Genomic DNA, 19,178 nt, shown 5'->3' with positions numbered 1-19,178 from the left:
TGAACCCAGGACCTCCCATCTCTAAGTGACTCTCCACAGACTCACCCAGCTGCCCCCAAAATAGGGTACATATTAAAAAAAAAAACTTCCAAAGGAGCCCCCAATAGCAAGTTAAGAGCTGTGAAGTCTGGGTGACAGCGATAAACACCGAGATAAACACGTCCCCAATAGCATTCCTAAAAAGGACGAATAGATTATCAGTAGCATTTACACAAGGCAGCTGGGTGGCTCCACAGAGAGAGACCCGAGTTCAGATCTGGCCTTGGACAGTTAGTAGTCGTGTGTCCCTAGGCAAGTCCCTTAACCTCATTCACCATCTTCTCCTGGTGGAGAAAATGGCATAGTTCAGTGTCTGCCCCAAACCCCCCCCCGTGATCCACGGAGCCACAGAACCTGACGTGACTGAACAAGTAGTTATTCGGTACTTTGAGGTTTCTTAAGTGTCTTACAGATGTCCCTGGAAGAGAGAAGTTGGCTCCAGAGGTAGAAGCGAAGTGACTTGGTTAGGAATGTTGAGTACTTGATGCAGGATTCGATCTCGGGTCTTAACGCCACATGAGCGCTCTCTCCCCGGAGCCAGCTTGCTGCCTCTCTCTGCTTCCAAGGCTATTGGTAACCTGTGCCTGTGGAGAGGCCCTCGAAATCCCCTTAAATAGACTCGGCCTACCGTTGGCTCCACTGGCCAAGCGCCTCTTTAAGTCGCTTTTACACCCAAAAAGAACTGAGCGTCCCATCCCGACGTGGCCGTTCCCCAGGACGCGGGACTCGCTGCTTGTCTGAATTCCAGTTTCGGCCCTGGGACCGAGTGCAGCTCGGCACATCCTCGTGCCAGCGGCGCAGCCTCACTTGGGTGACTTGTCAAAGTCCCAGCGTCGAATCTGCCTTCTAAATTCCGTTGGCTCCGACACGGGAATGATGCCGACATTGGGGTACCCCCGAGCCGAAAGGACTAAGCTGATCTGGGCCGTGGGGAGGAGGGGAAGGGGGCGCCCCGAGTCTTTTCTGAACCAGTTATGGAAGGCGGGTTGAGGAGGGGTTGTTGCCCTGAAACACAAGTTCTGCTGGAGACCCTGGAAGGGCCTCGGGTCGATGCCCCCAACAAGCTCCGAGTCCTCAAGGCCCAGCCGGGCACCGCCTTGGTCCCACGTGCCCTCGAGCGAAACCAAAAGGGTTTGGGGTCACCGTCTGCAGGGCCACCAACAGAAAGAGCCATCTCCAAGGGGATGGATGGAATCTGAGACGGAGGGTTTGGTGCTGACACAGTCTGTCATCGGGTGCAACGAATCAACTTCCCCAGCTCAAGAGGAGAGAAACAGGGTGGGACGGCGGCCTGCAGGAGAGACCAGAAGGCAGTGGGGAGGGCGAGGCGTCCACGTGCACAGGGCCAGCGGTGACGGAGGAGCCCCAAAGGGAAGGCGGTGGCCAGGGCGTGGGAGCCGACAGCCGTCTCACACTCTCTGCCATCCCTTGATGGCCCCTCTCCTAAGGACCGAGTATCAGGCAGCCCAGGAAGGTCCTGGTTCACGTTCCATCTCGCTGGCCCTCTGTTTCCTCACCTGCCTCATTTGATGACCTCTCCAGCCCCTTCGAGCTCTTGTGATCCCACACACCAAACCGACGGCCCTTCTTGAGTGGAACGTGCCTACTGCACACTTTAGGGAGTTCTGGAGGCTCCGGCCCAGCCCAGAAGAATTACAATGAGAAATCCAGGCCACGAACAAACTGGGCTTCTGTTATTTCTATGAGGCGTGGCTCAAGGGAGAGTTTTTTAGAAATCCAGCAAAGGCCACAAAGAGCAGAAAATGGACCCAAAGTCAATCATGGGATGTAGCCGCTTCTTTCCCAATTCCTTTTTCCCCTCTTTTTTGCCCTCAACCAACTATGATTTTCTGTTTCTTTTAAACCCTTCTAACTTGGACTCACTACTGTGTATTGGTTCTAAGGCAGAAGAGTGGTGAGGGCTAGGCCATGGGGTCAAGTGACTTGTCCAGGGTCACACAGCTCGTGTTGTGAGGAGGATTACTTAGTTATCATTTAGGAGACCTAACAGGAAGGGCTGGAGAATTCTACATGGAATGGGGAAGCAGGAAGTGTGGCTCCCTCTCTGAGACGGACTGACCCTGGGAGACCTCCGATTTGCAGAGATCCTGAAGGAAGACCATCACCTACTTGTGGGAGGTTTTGGTAGAGACTATTAATCCCAACCTGAGCTGCAGGTTCACTTGGGCTGGGTCAGCTCCCAGATCTACCCACCTGAAAGCACTGCCAATGGTCCTGGAAGAGCTGCAACATCACCGGAGTGAGTCTGGACGGTGCGTTGAGGATTCCCGTTTCAGTCCTGCTCTTCTCTGGGTCCTGCCTGGCTGAGGTCTCAGTCGAGGGTAGATAAGTCCCTCCCCCGACCCTGTGGTTTGCCCTTAGTCTGAAAGTGTAGAAACCCCCATTCCCATCCTTTGCCACAGTTCCCTTAATTAAAATGGTTATAAACTCTCGCCATTTGCTTGCTCGTCTCCATAGGCCCCTTGCCTAGCTGGTGCAGGGTGACAGTTAGGGCCTAACTGCCACTTCTGTTAACAGACATTTCCTTAGTGGATAAAGCCAGGCTCCCTGCCTCTTCTGGTCCCGCCTTCTGTCATTCCTGTCTCCCTCACACTCTTCAGGACCCACATTTAATATTTAAGTCAACTCCCCTGGTTTTCCCCGTAAGAGTTTGGCACCCTCAGCTGGCTGGGTAACAGGGGGGGACAGGAAGTTCTCTCTTGGACATTCAGAGCTAGATGGGAAGTCAGAGGATTCTGAACATTCTGTGGAGGGGTGCAGCCTTGGCTGTGGGCTGAAAGTTCCCAGCCAGTGGGGAGCTACTCAGAACTGCTCACTCCCCACCCCCAGGGTCATGGATAAAATCTGTGTGAAGCCAATATATTATCAAGGCTAGAATAGTCCCAGAGAAAGGGGTTTTCCCCTTTTTTTTTTTTTTTTGCTTTTTGTTACTTGTGTTGTCCTGTTTAATTGTTGTGGGAATATTGTTGTATTTGTGTTAGTTATTGTTATTGGTCATTCATTGTGGCTAATAATACGACTGTCATTTTGTGTAACTGGTCGTTTTTGTCAACGTATGGGACGATGGTGTTGGAAGACTGTATGGATTATTTGATATCGGGGTCATGGCAAGGGATATTACTCATTCCCTACTTGTGGTTTAAGATCATACCCAGGTATTGGAGAGGCATATTAGATTTTGAATTAGCCCAACCTATTCTTAACATCACTATTATAGATACTATAGCCCACCCCCCATTCTGGTTTTAACTGGCTATATATCTTCTCGTGTGAATTACTGTTGCCAGATTGGGGTGTTTTAGGGATTCAGAGATGAAACAGTCATTAAAGATGATGCAAGTTAAAGTAGATAATAATTAGGAGCTATCTTTGCAAGCTGGTGGTGCTTATGGTTGAGCTCCTGGTCATGGTAATGTTAAATCAATGTGGCTATACTTTGTACTGATGGAAATACTGGCAAAAGTGTTAACTCTAAACTATCTAAGGCTGATTTGGACCAACAGGCAGTGAATAAGGGTGACAAACCGGTTAATATATTTCCCCTCTGTGACCTTCCAATAGTGAGCGATGATGGGATTTTTCATGTAAGGCAACACACTAGATTTAGAACGGAGGATGTGGAGAATTTGAATAGGGAAATCTCCAATTTCCAGGATGATGCTGGCAAATTTGTGAAGATCTTTAGAGCGTTTAAGGCACATGACCTGGACCTTGAGGACTGTTGGTATGTTTTAGGAGAGATCTTGTCCAACCATGATAGGAATAAGTTTGTAGAAAAGACCAGAAATACTGAGGGGATGACAGCATGGCTGGTAGCCTGGGAGGAACTGGATCTCAATTCAGTTCCAATTTATAGAATGCTAAAACAGGCGAGAAAGTCACTGATAAAGGTAATGGAAAAGAATTCAAGACACCCTAACTCTTGGTCCAAATTTGAAAAGATTAGGCCGACTAGTCAGGAGACCCCAGCGGCACTTTTGGACCGCATTATCGAAGCAGCCGAGATGTAGCTAGGTATGAATGTTCTAGAGGATACCACCATTGAACACATTAAGATATATTTGTGAGGAATGCTGTTCCCCAGGTGAGGAAGTGTCTGAAGCCAGATTTGAACCAGGACCTCCTGGTCTCTCAATCCAATAAACCATATAGCCGCCCTTGACCAACTATAATTTTCAAAAATTCCAAAGCTTAGACTGAGAGCTGAAGATAAATACTTAGATGCCAGTCACCAACCCGGATCCCCCAGTGGGAAGGAGCATCCCTTACATGTCAAAAAGGAAATTTTTCTTGTACAAAAAAGGAAACTAGGAAGCTTTTTTGGGAAAGCAACATTCCCCCTGGAAGTGATCAGAAAACAGAATGGAAGAGCCTTTAATATCATTGGGGTCCCTGGTTTTTCTCCTGTTCCAACTCCCTGCTGTCAATGATGTTTTTGCCACATAATTGCTCATATGGAGAAACTGATGCAACCAAATGCTGGAGCTGGAATGAGGAGGAACTGACCATCTCTTCTAAAAAATTTAAAATGAAAATTTGTCCAGATTGTTAAAATAGCTGCACTGAGTGGGCCTCATTCTGCTCCTGCTGCACGTGGAGTGTTGGAGTCGGCCCCAAGCAGCACGCTGTAGGAAGGACATTGAGAATTTGGGGAGCATCTAAAGATGGGTGACCACAATGGGGAACTGCTTTGAATTCATGCCATATGAGGACTTGACACAGTTGAAAGAACAGGGAATATTTTCATACAGAGGAAAAGACATATGAGAGACACAGTTGTTAGCCTCAGACCTCTTTCAAATTCCTCCCATCTCTTAGCCCCGGCCCCAAGATCTGGCTCTGTCTGACGTCTCTGCATCCCCAGCGATTCTCCAGTCTTGGTGATAACCATCTTTTCACTTCCCACAAACGCCAGCTCCCCACTATCAAATCCAATCTCCCTCTACCTCCTCCGCTCTGAACCCTTCCTTCCTCCGAAGGAATCCATCCCCCAAGTCGTCCTCACTTCCTTCTCAAGTTGGCCAGCACCTCGGGCACCATCTTCCTCTCCTTTCTAACCTCTATTCTTATACCAGGAGGCTTAGACAATTCCATAGAGGCCCCCTTAAACTCCTTCCCCAGTGCTCTGGCCTCCTTCCATCTGTCAGCCATTCATTGGGATGGTTACACATTGAATCTGCCCATCATCCACTTCTCTAATTAGGAACGCCGATGACCTACCCTATCCGACTAGAAACCGTCGTCCCACTACCCCCTCTACCAACCCTTCTGAAACTGTCCATCTTCAGCAAGACCCACAATTCTTCTGGCGTTCAGTGCTTTCTCCAGCCATGACCCTTGTTCCAACTTCACTGTCTGTCTAACATCTCTGGTCCCAGCTGGGCATCCACACTCTCTTCTGCCTCCTTTGCCCTCTCACTGCTTATCAATTGGCAGCCCTCGGGGTTGTCTTACTCCCGCCATGCTCTGTCTCGTGAGACACGGAGCAGTTTTAGAAGTCCCACAACTGGGCTGCATAGATGACAAAGTTCTATGAGCCAACACCAACCCAGCTCTCACCCGAGGAAGGTCGCCCTTTTATTTCTTTCTAAATGATTTCCTAGCTCGCTCCCATCAGGGTCCCTTCCACATCTCTCCCCTCTGAAAGCCTTCAGCATCTCCTCTGGGTGCCTCTAATCCAAGGCCCTCGCCTCTTCCTGAGAGTTCAGGCAGTCCTTATCTCTGTGGGGATACACGTGTGTACCCAAACATATGTGTATTTGTACATAAAATCAGCAGCCTAGTGTTTTCATTGGTCTCCTTTGGAGGAAGGGGTTTCAGTTGAATGGCGAGCTAGAATGCCACATTTGCAGAGTTTGGGAGTGGGAGGACAGGAAATGGAGGCACCCACATAGCCAGCTTTCTCTAGGAGTTTAGACATGAAGGGAAGACCAGATTCAGGATGAGAGCTATAGGATCAAGTTAGTTTTTTAAAGGATGGGGGGGACGAGGGTGTATCTATGAACCAATAGAGAGGACAAGCCTGAAGATGAAAGAGAGCATGGGAATGATAGAGGGACAATCTGCTGGAAGAGACGGCATGGGGGGCGGGGAGCAAGGGCCATGTAGAGAGAGCTCCTTCCCCTTGCAAAGAGACAGAGTGAGGGAAGAGGGAGTAGTGGAAGGCATTTGATCAAGATGAGCCGAGGAGGGGGAAAGAGGGAGCTCTCAGCAAATAGCCTCATTTTTTTTAACCCTTAACTTCTGTGTATTGGCTCCTTGGTGGAAGAGTGGTAAGGGTAGGCAATGGGGGTCAAGTGACTTGCCCAGGGTCACACAGCTGGGAAGTGTCTGAGGCTGGATTTGAACCTAGGACCTCCCATCTCTAGGCCTGGCTCTCCATCCACTGAGCTACCCAGCTGCCCCCAGCCTCATTTTTTTAGTCAAGTATGATGCAAGGTCCTCAAGTGTGAGGGCTGGGGGAGGGCTTGGTAGAAGAAGCTTGAGGAGAAACAAAAAGTTTTAGAAAAGCCACAAAGGAGAAGAGGATATCGGATCAACTAGAAAAGTAGAAGTTTTGCTGCAGTGAGGACCCACTTGAGATTACATTAACAAATCTATAGTGGATCAAGTCAGTAAAGTTTTGTGGTCTTCTCTAGGTCTCTTCAGCAGTGTGTGAATGGGAGCAAAGGCAGTGGATGGCTGGAGTAATCCAAGGTTGGGCTTTGGAAGACGTCATTGGAAACAGAATAGAGGCAGAGGAAAACGTCGTGTTGAACTGGTTCAGCAACTGCCTCATTTAAAAACAATCCGTGTGCAAGCCAAGACATCGCTCTGGAATGTCATTGGTCCTCTTTGAAATGAAGGGCGAACAGCAGGAATTGGAGGGCATAAAGAAGACAACAGAACAGAGTGAGGAATTGTAAGGCAGAAGGAAAGATGGAAACGGATCAGATAAAGGAATTTCAGGATGTGCAAATATTAAAGTGGAGGAGAGACAGTCTGACCATCTGTGTGTGTAGCTGAGGCAGAGTGGAGCAGGAGGTCATAGAAACTTAAACTAATATATTTGAGGAGATTGTCAATATGTATGCTACAGATCCCTCCAATGAGGGCAGGATTTAAGATGAAGGAAAAGACTGTGATCCAGCTATTGCACTCATTGAAGAAAGGAGAGTGTCATGGAGGTGGGTAGATAGATGTTTCCAAATGAACGTCAGAGCAAGAGAAGGTGCTGCCATCTTTAAGTAGATGTCAGCATGTTGGTGTGGGGACTCAGAAATTATTTGGACCCCACAGCTGCTGGGGTTTCTTTAAACTGTCAAATTCTAAGAGTCTATTAATATGGATGAGTTATCATCTCCGAAACTATCCCCAACTCATAAGGAGAGACTCTTCTAGGGAATGACCATCTTACGTTCAAGGCATCTGTTGAGTTCATCTTAAAGTACATAGTTTGTGAGCCCCTACTGATGTATCCACCTTTTGATAGTCAGCCAGAGAAGGCTATTATTTCAATGCAAAGGCATTTAATATCTAATGATGTAATACTGCTTTAAGGTTACAATATGGGATGTTTTTTGATCCTCACAATAGACCCTGTGAGGTAGTTAAGTATGGATATACTACAGATGAAGCAACCGAGATGGAGAGATTAAGTGACTTGCCAAGGGTCATACACCTAGTAAATACCTGGGGCAGGATTTAAACTCAGGTCTTCTTGACTCAGATCAGGCACTCCATCCATTACATTGCCCAACTACATAGTAAAAAGATTTCTACATCCCCCATAAACCCAGGGAGCCCTGTGCCCAGCCTCTGCCCTTCTACTAGAGGACTTGAGTGTTTCTCACTCTCACTTCTGTGGTGCAGGGAGGGGTCATAACTGCTTTGCAGAGTTCTTCTGTCCGTTAAGGCGGGTTTTAGAATCTTGGGAAGAAGCTGAGTTGGTCCTGGGAACTCGTGGAGAGAATCAGGATCCATCTGAGCTCCTTCTTTAGATGGAAACCTGGCCTAGATTTGGCAGCTTTTCTTTTATAAAATAGATAGTTTAGCTAATTCCTTTGGACCTCCCTCGCCTACCTATTTCTCACCTTCATTTCCCTACCTGAATGTCTGAGAAGTTTGGAAAGGAGAGCAGTTCTGAGCGTTAGTTTCAAACTCGATAGTTTAGACAAACAGGGCTCAGCCTTGTTACAAATTTGCCTATTGAATCATTGATTCCAGCTTTCCTACCCCTTTGACTACAAACCCTCTCGGGCTGAAGGGGCTGGTTCCTGCCTCCCTTCCCCCACCTGAAGCTTCCTCTAAGCGGCTGTTAGGGCTTCCTTGTCTCCTCTACCCGTTCCCAATCTACCCTAGAAGACAATAACCCCCCGTTTGTCTTTAATCAAAACCTTTTGGCTACTTCATTAGTTGATTAATAAGAGAGGGAGGAGGAGAGAGAGAATAACATGCTCTCTCGAGTTCGAGGAAGCTGCAGGTCTCCATTTTGGAGGAAGTGAAACTTCAATACTTCCTCTAGTCCTTCCTGTGAAACTGACTAAAGCCTCGCGTCAGTTTCAAGGCGTTCTTGGCTGGCTCCAACCTGGCTCTGTCAAGTGTCCTTTACTTGAAGGGCTCAGGCTGTTTCCCTTCAGTGTTTGTCTCTAACCTGAGAATCCAGCCTGTGCTTCCTGCTGCTGTTGCCTGCCTTAGATTAACTCCTCCTCTCCTTGCAACTCTTGGTATCTTAGTGTTTATATCCCCCAAACTTCTCCTTCCACCTCAACTCCCAACCTTCACTATTGTACCTTCCTCATCCACTATCTTGCCGTAGGCATTCACAAACCCCCATCCGCAGTGCCCATCCTTTATTCCAACCATCCCTCTGCCTTAATTTCCCTACTACCTATAGCCTATTCCCTTGATTACCTCCAGCCTTGGGTCCCTTGCCTTGCCTTATTCCCTATTCCAACCAGCTACTACCCCTAGCTTCAGTCCCATATTACATCCTGCAGATCCCCTTGTTACCTCCCTGTATTATTCCCTTGTTACAACCTACAATTCCCCTATAACACTTCCCAGCTCCCATCACATGTTCTTCCACTCCACCTCAGCTACATATAGGAATGGTCACACCCTTGAGTTGTCCATCCCCTACAACCTGCTTCCACAATCAAGTACTCTCAAGTAGCTTTGTTGAGTCCCTACTTTTTATGAGTTCATATTTTCTTAATGTTTTGCTTCTGAATCTGTACTTTCCTAAACCTTTCTAAACCAAGAGGCAACGAGGGGTTGCCATAATGCACAGAACACTGGGCCTGAAGTCAGGCAGACCAGAGTTCAAATCCAGCTTCAGACACATACTAGTTATGTGGCTCTAGTCAAGTCACTTAATCTTTGTCTGCCTCGGTTTCCTCAACTATAAAATGGGGATAATAATAATAGCACCTACCTCTCAGGGTTTTTGTAAGGATCAAATTAGATATGTCAAGTGCTTAGCACAGTGCCTGGCCCGTAGTAGGCTCTTAATAAATCACTACCAGGCTTTAGGGTCGATGAACACCATCCAACAAAGGATTACAGATTTGCCTGTCTAATTATCTTCAATCGAGCTGCAGCCTAGTCTGGTGGGCCTGGCTGGCTCGGCCCAGCCTTGGACATTCTGAAGCTGTTGGATTATATACTGTGAGCTGAGCTAAGACTTCATTTAGGGATTCCTAAAATCCTCTTCCCTTCTCTCAGTTTCCCTTATTTGATCACATCAAGTAAAACCTTTGTTATAGAACTCACATCAGCTACTGACCTTTTGTTGGTTGGCCGGGCAACAAGGCAGCCTCAGAAGAGTTCTGGGGGAGCTTGAAGAGCCGGAGGGGGCCCCTCCGCTTCACTCTCTGAAGCTGTGACCGTCATCAATACCTCAATAACACGGGCGCAGTCATCAGTTAACCATCGACTGCTGCCAGGAGGCTGGTCTTCCTGAGGAACATACTGGGATTGGTTGAGGGGATTCCCAAGGCAGATACATCATCTACCGATTCCCTCAACGATCGATCGTAACACTTCTCAGAAGTCCTCGTTTCTTGACAGAATCTGCATCGAACGACCAATCTTGGGCCCATTTTGTATAGACCTGCAGGCTGACTAGAAGCTACTTAAGGGGAAGGGAAGAAGCATTTATTAAGAGCTTACCATGGGCCAGACACTGTGCTAAAGGCTATCGGAATACTGACCCTGAAAGTATTAACCCCATTTTGAAAAAGGAGATTGAGGCCAACGGAAGGGAAGAGCCTTGCCCAGGGTCACCCGGCTATTGAGTGTCTGAGGCCACATTGGAACTCAGGTCTCCTTGAGCCACTCAGTTTGGCTAGATGACACAGTGGACAGTGTCGGGCCTAGAAACAGTAAGAATCGTCTCCCCGAGTTCCAATTTGACCTCAGACACTCCATAGCTGGGTGACCCTGGACAAGTCACTTGACCCTGTTTGTCTCAATTTCCTCATGTGGGAAATGAGCTGGAGAAGGAAATGACAGACAAACCACTCCAGTATATTTGCCAAGAAAAACCCAAATGAGATCAGGAAAACTCAGTCATGACTGAAAACAACTTCCTGACTCCTGGCCAGGGCTTTGTGCCCTGTGGCACCCCCAGCCCCGAAGGGCAGGTCAGGCTTCACCTTGTACCCCCCCAAGGAGTGGCATGTGGCAGGTGCTTAATCAAATTTTGTCCATCACTTATACCCTGGATGGGTCCCTTTAGGGCCGGTAGAGCCAGTGGAACCTTTTTTTCAGCCAGATAATTCTGTCCCCTCCTCCAAATGCCCAGGTGCCCTGGGCCCGAGGGCACAGGTGGATGTGGATTTTTGGTTTGTGCCAGATTTCTCTGCCCTGCAGAAAACAGAGGAGAAAGAATCTGGCCGCTGAGAAGTGCCATTGCTCCCTGAGCCTCTCCCACACCATCCTCATGGCCAAACTCAATGCAGATTACTTGGGGAGAGAGCTGGAAAACTTGACTGGAGCCAGCCAACACCGCACGGGACAGCCGGGTTCAGACCCTTCCCTGGGAGGCCCCAAGCTCTTCTCCTCGGGAACCCTCCATGCTGACAGCACCCCAACCCTGAAACGTGCCATTTCCCCAGCACGATCTGGGCCAGAGAACGCCTTCTTCATGGCTCTCTGGGAAGGGAAGGCGCGCACAAGGGAAGTGCCTGATGTTCACAGGAGTTGGTGTCAAAGGGAACTTTTGGCTCTTCTTAGCTAATCTCCTCAGTGAGGAAAGTAAAGAAAACTCCCAGAGTGAAGTGGGGCCCCTGAGGAGAAGCGCTCGGGGGACTCTGGGTAAACGGTCACCATCTTGGAACAAATCCCCTTTCAGACCTGATCCTAGCCTGGAAATGCCCTTCAGGGAGGCAGAACCAAAGCTGCTTTGCACCTTGGGAGTCTCAGAGGGTCCCCTGGGGGGGGGGGGAGGCGAGAAGGCAAATGACTTTTGGGGGGGGTCCCAATTGGGATGCAGCAGAGGCCAGACTTGACTCAGGTCTTCCTGACCCTCAGGCTGGTGGCGCTCTGCCCATCCAACCACATTTGTCTCTAATTATGGGCCAATTTAACTAATGACTGATCCCATCACCTCCTCCTGCCCACCACCCACGAGGAAATGACTGATTCCTCAGTCCTGGTCATGATGACAAATTCAATCATTTGGTCAGTGTGCTACGGAGTCCCTTTAGAACCGTCCAGTGGCAGGGGATTAGGCCAAGAACCTTCTACGTGAGGGAGCCCAGAAATCGGGCTGTGCCAAGACTCACATTTGCTGCAGCCTCTTGGTGTGACCTCACCCTATCAAGTGGGTGAGGAGTGGAGACACCCAAAGAGGCAAATTCATGAGTATTGAGGTCAAAATGGAACCAGCAGGGTAGACGGTCCCCATCCCCAGGTCATGTGTGGACCTCCTGGAATGGCGGTGGGAAGAACCACCCCATGGGGCAGGGGGCATCCACCCCCCCCAACCCACTCTTCAGTTGGACCCCAGACAAAGCTATTGGCAAACTAAGCCCCGTGTATATATAATAAAACGACTACACGGTTTTATTCCGAAGAATAGTTTGCATTTTAATACAAAATGATGGCGGTCAAGAAATAGTCCTTTTACAAACCTTAAGGTATTTGCCTGGATTTGTAACAAGAATGATTCCAGAAGAGGTCCGTGAAGTCTCCATTACAAAGCGTCATATGTACAAAAATGTCCCACTGGTTTTCTGTGTAGGATTTAAAAAAAAAAGAAAGAAAAGAAAGAGAGCCGAAGTCGCTCCCCATCCTCTGAGCACAGGCACGGCTGCTAAAGGGACCCGGCCAAGCCACCACCGTTGGTTAAGAAGAGAAGGAAGCCTCGGCAGCTCGAGGCTCTCCAAAGTTGGCTCATGACCCCAGAACGGAGGCCCACGATAGCGTCCTCAACCCTTCAGCCCTCCTTCGATTGCATAAAAGGGAAGCCTTTAAGGAGAACACAGAGGCCAGCCCAAAGGAGAGACGGAGGAGCTCGTCTTAGTCCTTCCCAGGAAAGGCTCCGCGGCCATGCAGCAGAACTGGGGGGTCCCTCGGGCCAAGGCTAGCCATTGCCTTTGCCTGGATCGCTATGTCTGTAACCGATATGCAAAGAGCCTCCAGGCTCGCCTGAGAAAGCAGCCTCCGAAGCCGCTTCGCTCACTGCCACTGGCCAGAGGCTCGGGGACCCAAGACACCACGGCGACCCGGCGAGGGCTCAAAGGGTGCTGCAGCCTCTCCCAGACCGGCCTGCGAAGACTCGCTTGTGCAAACCTTGTTGAAAGAGTTTGTGCGGACGCCAAGGATTCGAGATCTCCTCGGGTCGCTTCTGGAGCTCGAGGTGTTGCTTTCCAAAGGAATTCCCATTGAAGCCCTAAGAGGCGGCTCGCTCGGGTCCTCTCCGCACCCCGACGAAGGCTCGGGGAGCCTCTCCTGGCGGAAGAGTGGGCGGCTCCGGCGTGGTGCCATAGTTACAAATATAGACCATCTCTGTACAAATACAAACCGGAGTACGTTACAGGCACGGACAGGAAGTCTCTAGGTCAGCGTCCGGGAACGAAGGACCCCCTCGAACGCCGACTCTGCCTGCGGTGCGGTTATTCCAGCGTCCGTTCGCCTCCGTCTCCGGGATAGCTTCCTCCGAAAGCTGCTGGTACCGGGCAGACTCGGGGCTGTTTTTCCCTTTTCCTGCCTCTGATAGGCAGGGAGCCACGTGATCTCCCGGAAGAGGCTCAGGTAGAAATGGAGTACGGTTGGGGGGAGGGGCGCGGCGAGGCTGGGGACATGCCCGGAGGGGGCAGCTGCTGGCCCTTCTCATCCTTTGTCTCCCCAAACCCTTTAGAGAGGACGGCGGGCCCTGACGCTCTCCAGCCGTGCTCGCGGGCTCTGGGCCCGCTGCGGCCCGGCGGGGCTCTCCCCGGCAGGTTGCCGGCTTCCCCCTCCTCTATTTACACGAGGCTCTCCCAGCGCTACAAGGTCGTGATGCAGATCATCTCGTCGGCCAAGTCCTCCTCGTATCTGCCGGCGTCGGCTTCCTCGTCGCTGTAGCCAGGCCCGAAGTCGGGGAAGTCGTCGTCCCGCCGGCTCAGGAGGGGGCCCACGTCCCCGTTGGCGCCGCCGCTCACGTTGCCGTTGAGGAGGGTGCTGGCGGCGCTCTCCATCTCGTCGATGGTCATGTCGCAGGCGTCGGCGATCTCGTGCTTCGTGGCTGACACAAACTTGGGGTCTCGGGCGTAGCGGCCGAGGCCCTCCGATATCAGCACCTGCAAAGCGAGGGAGCCGCGTGACGCCGCGGCCCGGGGCGGGCCTCCCGAGGAGGTTTTCAGGGGACTGGCCAGCCCGGGGAGAAGCCCGCCCCGCAGCACCCCCTCGGCAGCGCCCTGGGGACACTCACAGCTTCCACCAGGCTGTCGGCGCTCCTCTGCTTGTCGCTGTGCTTGTGCCGGAAGTCGCTGGGGATGGTCAGACTGGCGGGCGTGAAGGTCCGGTACGAGATCTCGGGGTCGTCCGTGTACCAGGAGCTGCGGTGCAGGGAGGGCAGGCTGCCGTTCATCTGCTCCAGGGAGTCGGAGCGCTCCACTTGGATCAGCGGCGTGTAGTACGGCGTGCGGTCCCGGTAGGGGGGGGTGGCCGGCGGGGTGGCCCACGACCGGGTCGAGTGGCTCGGTGAGTATTTCTGGGCTTTGCTAGAATCCAGGCCCGCGACAGCCATGATCTGGGGAGAAAGGACACCCGTGGGAAGGCAGCCCTCCCGCAGCCCCGAGCTCCGGCTTTCCTTCCGGGGGAAACCCAAAGGGAAGGAGTTAAAAAAGGAGGCGAAGCGCCGCGGCTCTTACTCACCTGCTGCTGCATCAGGTGCAGGGGCAGAGCCGCCCGGTGGTGGAAGGAGGGGGACAGCGGGAGCTCGTCCTGGCTGCTCTGCCGGCGCAGGCACTCGAAGTTGAAGGACGACCTTCGATGGGCTGCGGACAGAAGGCGACCCGTTCAGCTGCCACGGCGAGGGGGCGGGGGGCGCACGAGGCTAGCCCAGAGGCAAGCCCGGGCTGGCACGGGACAGGCTCAAGAGGAAGGACGTTTGTTTGGGTAAGAACAATAAAGGGCCATCCGGGTGACGTCATTATCAAATGGACACTTGAAATGCTCCAACGTAAATCTAAACCACCCACCCTATGACACCTCGAGGCCTCCCCGAGTTCTAGTCTAGTTCTCACACCCAAATCCCTCGCTCATGGCAGCCAGTACCAGCCAGAGAGGGGGCTCCCACGTCCAGGGCAGCGCCTGGGCCGAAATGAGTTCTTACTATAAACTCTGTTGCGCCTCCGTGCTGCCGGGGAGGCCCCACGGAGAGGGCCCTAGAAACTTCCCAGACTTGATCTCGCTGGATCCTTAAGTGCTGCGATTATCTCCACTTTACAGCTGAGGAAATGGAGGCAGGCAGCCGCTAAGTGACTGCCTCGGATCACATACTGGAGGGGGGTCCGAGGTCACTTGAATTCAGCCCTTCTTGGCTCCAGGCCCTGCGCTCTGCCCACCGTCCCACCTTGCTGCCTGCCTAACCTTCGGCCCAAAGTGCTCCCTGGGTTCATAAGATGCTGATACCTCGCAGAGAGCTTGTGGTCCCCCAAGAAAGTCGCTCTGTTTTCCCAGATCGGCCCTCTGGGGCTGCGCCTTCACGACTGTGCACGGGCTAAATCCATTGCTTTACGTTTCTCTCGCCCTCATCTGGCCCATCAGGGCAACGTCTCGGGTTCCCCCTTCCTCACTATTCCTCCCACTTTGGGGTTATTTGCAATGGTCAGTGCTTCCATCCACAGAATGGACACGAGCCACAGGCAGGCGTTGGGCTCCCTCCAAGTTCCTCATGCCTTTCCACCCTTTCTGGAAGAAAACTTTTCCACCCAGAAAGACTGATCAGGGCTTGTCAAAATCCAGGGGAAGCCAGCCTTCTGCCCTTCCTGTCCGAGTCCCCAGTGGCAAGTGACCAAGGCAGCTCGGGCCCTCAAAGTCTTTCTTTCCTTCCCACTTGTGCTTGGATCAGTTCCCTTTAGCTCTGGGTCTCCTCTTGGCCCCTCCAGCCACCACCCTTATAGGGATGGGCTTGAATTTGGCCGCCTTCTGCCGTTGCCTTCTCTGGCCTCCCCTCTCGGTGCCCTCCAGGCCAGCCTTCAGACTGGGGCCAGCCCATTCATCTCTGCAGCTCTGCTCAGGTGTCTTCGGCAGCCCCTGATTCCTAATAAAGTCTAAGGACGTGCTTGTAGCAGTCAAAGCTTGGGGTGGCACATCCCCCCGCCCCGCTCCCTCCTTTGGCCATAAACGACTCCCTCCTGTTCTCCTCCTTGCCTCGGTGCCTCTGTTCTTCCCTCAGACTAGTGACCATGCGGCCAGCTCCTTCAAGGCCCAACTCGAGTACCACATCCACATGAAGCTGTCTCTTCAGCCCACAGGAACGGCTTTCTTTCTTGGACCTCTGAGGATTGACATGAATCGCTCTGTACGAGGGGAACTTCTTCCGACGTCCTCTCCCCCTCGAGCCCATCAGCCCCAAGAGGCCAGGGATCCCCCCTCCCAGAGAGCCCCATCTAGGCTCACAGAGCAGGGCTTAACGTTGGTGCAGCTGCCACAGCCTGAAGAGCCAGAAGGCTTGGCGTGAAATGAAAATGCCTTCCTGGGCCTCTTCCCGAACCTCGAAGCCCAGCTGTTCTCTTTCTACAACCTTTATGTTGCAGCGCTGGTTCCTGTCACACAGGCAGAGGGCTGCCCTGTTGGGGAGGAGCCCGACATTCTTCTTGGGGAAGGATGAAGATGGCCAATGGGTGTGGGCGGCAGGAGGAGATTAGGGGGAGCTTCTTCCTGAGAGATGGAACTGACCGCCTTGGCGGTCTCCGTCGTAGGACTGAGGTCCTTCCAGTTCTGAGGTAAATCTGAAATCACACTCCACGCTCTCCTAAGTGTAGGGCCCTGGGCAAGTCACTTAACTCTGCCTGCCTCCGTTCCCTCAGCGGTAAAATGAAAACAAAAGCAGCCCCTTCCTCTCAGAGCTGACGTGAAGATGAAATGATACGATACTTGTAAAGTGCCCAGCACGTGCTAAGGCTTCTTTCCTCCTTTCCTCCCTCCCTCTTCTTTCTTCTTCCTTCTTTCAGAGAAAAGTTAAAGACTTCTGTTTTGGACACAGACTTTGGTGTCTAAAAGGCTGCTGGATACAGAGGCCAGAAGAGCCGTCGGGGAGATGGTGGTTAAGTGCTCGGGAGCTGGTGACATCATGGCTAGAGAGCGAGCAGGGCAGGGCAGGGCAGGGCGAGGCTCCAGCAGAGAGAAAACACCACGGCCTGGGCTGGAGCATCTGCTTTGCTAGTTCTGTATCCTTGGGGCGAGTCAGGTCCCCTCTTCAGTGGATAAGCAGATTGCCTCGGACGCGGACTGTGGGGGCAGCTAGGTGGGACGGTGGATAGAGCACTGAGCCTGGAGTTCCAATGCAGCCGAGGTGGCTCTGGGCAAGCATGCCTCAGTTTCCTCAACTATACAATGGGGTAATGACAGTACCTGCTGTGGGACTGAAAAGATGCCATTCCCTTCCCTGGACTCATGCCTCACCCAGAGGAGTAGTTTTGAGGGCTACATAGGGTCATCCAAGGAGAGCGCCGAGCATGGAGTCAGAAAGCCTGGAATTCAGAACTTGCCCTAGATGTTTACTACCTGTGTGTCCCTAGGCAAGTCACTTAAAGTCTCTGTCTTAGTTCCCAAATCTTTAAAATGAGACAATCCTGAGGTGCCAGGGGCAGGAGTTTACTTTCCCCTGCCCGGAGCAACATGGGTAGTAAAAGCATTATCATCTTGTGGACAGGTTGAGGCAGTGGACGAGGGCCCACTCCAGGTCACTGAACAGATTAGTCAATGGAGGGGAAGGTCCCAGGGCAAGGGAGGAGCCCTCTGCCCCTCCGGCCTGGACCCCTGGGCCCAAGGCCTGTGTTTCTCCCCCTAAAGCACAAAACAATCTTGACCTTTGGGATTTTGTTGTTTTAAATTTTAAAGAGAAAAACCACTCTAGAGGATTCTTGCTTGGTCTTGGGGTGGCCGGGGCCTCAGGGACATTTGAAGGAAAACATAAAGGGTGAATATTTTCGCTCTAAAGCAGGGATCCCTGTCTCTTGGAGCAAGGTAGCAGGTGGGGGCAGCCTAACTGGATTCCTTCACCTCTTATCTCCCCAAAACCTCCCTCCCAGGGAGCCAGGCCAGGCCAGCCTGATACCAAGGGCTCAAGCCAGCCCCACTAAGGAAAAGGAAAAGGGTGGGGGTGGGGTGTCCCCATCCATCCCTCCTGGCTCCATTTCCCCACACAGAGCTCATCTGAATTCTCTGCAAGAAGAGCCTCCTCCAAAGGACCTTTTGTGGGCATGCAAATCAGCCTGCTTTGGGTTTTCTGATTTCTTACTGGCCAAGTGAGAGGGGCCACAGCCTAGGGACCTCCGGGAAGAAAAGGCCCTTCGGACAATATTCATGCAGGGCAGGAAAGGGCAGCCTTGTTGGACTCTTCTTTGGAATCGTGGGACTCTGCTTCTGGGCTCCCTAAGCCTGGAATGGCCGAACCTTGGAGAGCCCCGAGGGAAGGTTCCTGCCCTTGTCACCAAGCCTGTGTCTGGGCCGGGCAGCCAGACTGTGCGTATGTGTGTCTGTGTGTACGGGCAGGAGTTTTATCTTGGCTGGACAGTAGATTGGCACGCTGTTAAAGGCCCCTCGGGAGCCACAGAAGCCAACATCAAACACCTTCCACTCTGTCCGTGGCCATCATCTTTAACCTGGAAGGTGGCAGAAAGCTGCTCTGGGTCCTGTGGAAGCCCGAGGGCCAGGGCTGAAAGCCAGGAAGGGGCATCTGGCTTTAGTGGGGGACAATCAGGAAACCTCCCACCCACTGTGGCCTGGCCGCCTCTAGAAGTAGTGGGGTGCCATTGTGGGGGTCCTCACTTGTCTGCAGGGGGATTCCTGCCTAGGCGTGGCTTGGCCCAGAGGCTTCTGAGATCCCTTCCATCTGTCTAACTATGGCCACAGCCTTTGGTCTTTCTACACTGGGAAGTGGGCCTGTCAGTGCTGGATGGACCCATATTGGCCACATCCTTCCGCTTCTCCACGTGCTCCACCTGTAAAACGGGGGAAGCTGGACCAGGGCCCTTCCACCTCGAATGCTTGGTGCCGGGGAGCTCCCCTCAGGCTGGAGAGGATGCTTAACTTCCTGTGACACAGTGCCACATGGAGGAGGGCTGCTGACCTCGTTCTGCCAGGTGTGGCCCTGGCCGCTGACCCCTCCAGAGAACTGGAGCTAAAGGCACCCTCCTCCTAGCTTGAGCTGGGGTGGCAGCCACCTCATTCACACAGAAGCTTACCCTGAGGGGGGGGATCCTCAGCGATGAAAAGAAAGAAGACCCCAATGGGCTCAGGGCACAGACACACAAGTGGGAAGGTTGGAAGGGGGTGCGGAGTAAGAGAGAGACCAAAGGAGAAAGAGGAAAGCCGCCATGCCAGAGTGGCAGGAACAGCCCTCCCTTGGCTCTCCAGGATGTCTGCAGAAGGCCTTCTCTACCTAATGCGGAGCCACTCTTTCATGGGCATATGGGCAGAGG

General features: G+C 52.2%; 1 protein-coding gene across 1 annotated transcript in view; it reads right to left on the bottom strand.

Annotated features, from left to right (window-relative positions):
- Positions 1-13,532: 13,532 nt before the first annotated feature.
- CACNA1D (calcium voltage-gated channel subunit alpha1 D) overlaps positions 13,533-19,178 on the bottom strand; it is a 345,485-nt gene continuing 339,839 nt past the window's right edge. The window contains exons 45-47 of the mRNA XM_044675443.1: positions 14,404-14,525; positions 13,958-14,278; positions 13,533-13,826 (exon numbers count right to left, since the gene is read on the bottom strand). Of these exons, the coding sequence (XP_044531378.1) occupies positions 13,533-13,826; positions 13,958-14,278; positions 14,404-14,525 (737 nt within the window). The remainder of the gene's footprint in view (positions 13,827-13,957; positions 14,279-14,403; positions 14,526-19,178) is intronic.

The sequence above is a fragment of the Gracilinanus agilis genome, chromosome 1 (genome assembly GCF_016433145.1).
Source record: "Gracilinanus agilis isolate LMUSP501 chromosome 1, AgileGrace, whole genome shotgun sequence".
In the NCBI taxonomy this organism is placed as follows: Eukaryota; Metazoa; Chordata; class Mammalia; order Didelphimorphia; family Didelphidae; genus Gracilinanus; species Gracilinanus agilis.
Note: the sequence above shows the minus strand (reverse complement) of the source record. Positions and strands in the feature narration are given on the sequence as shown.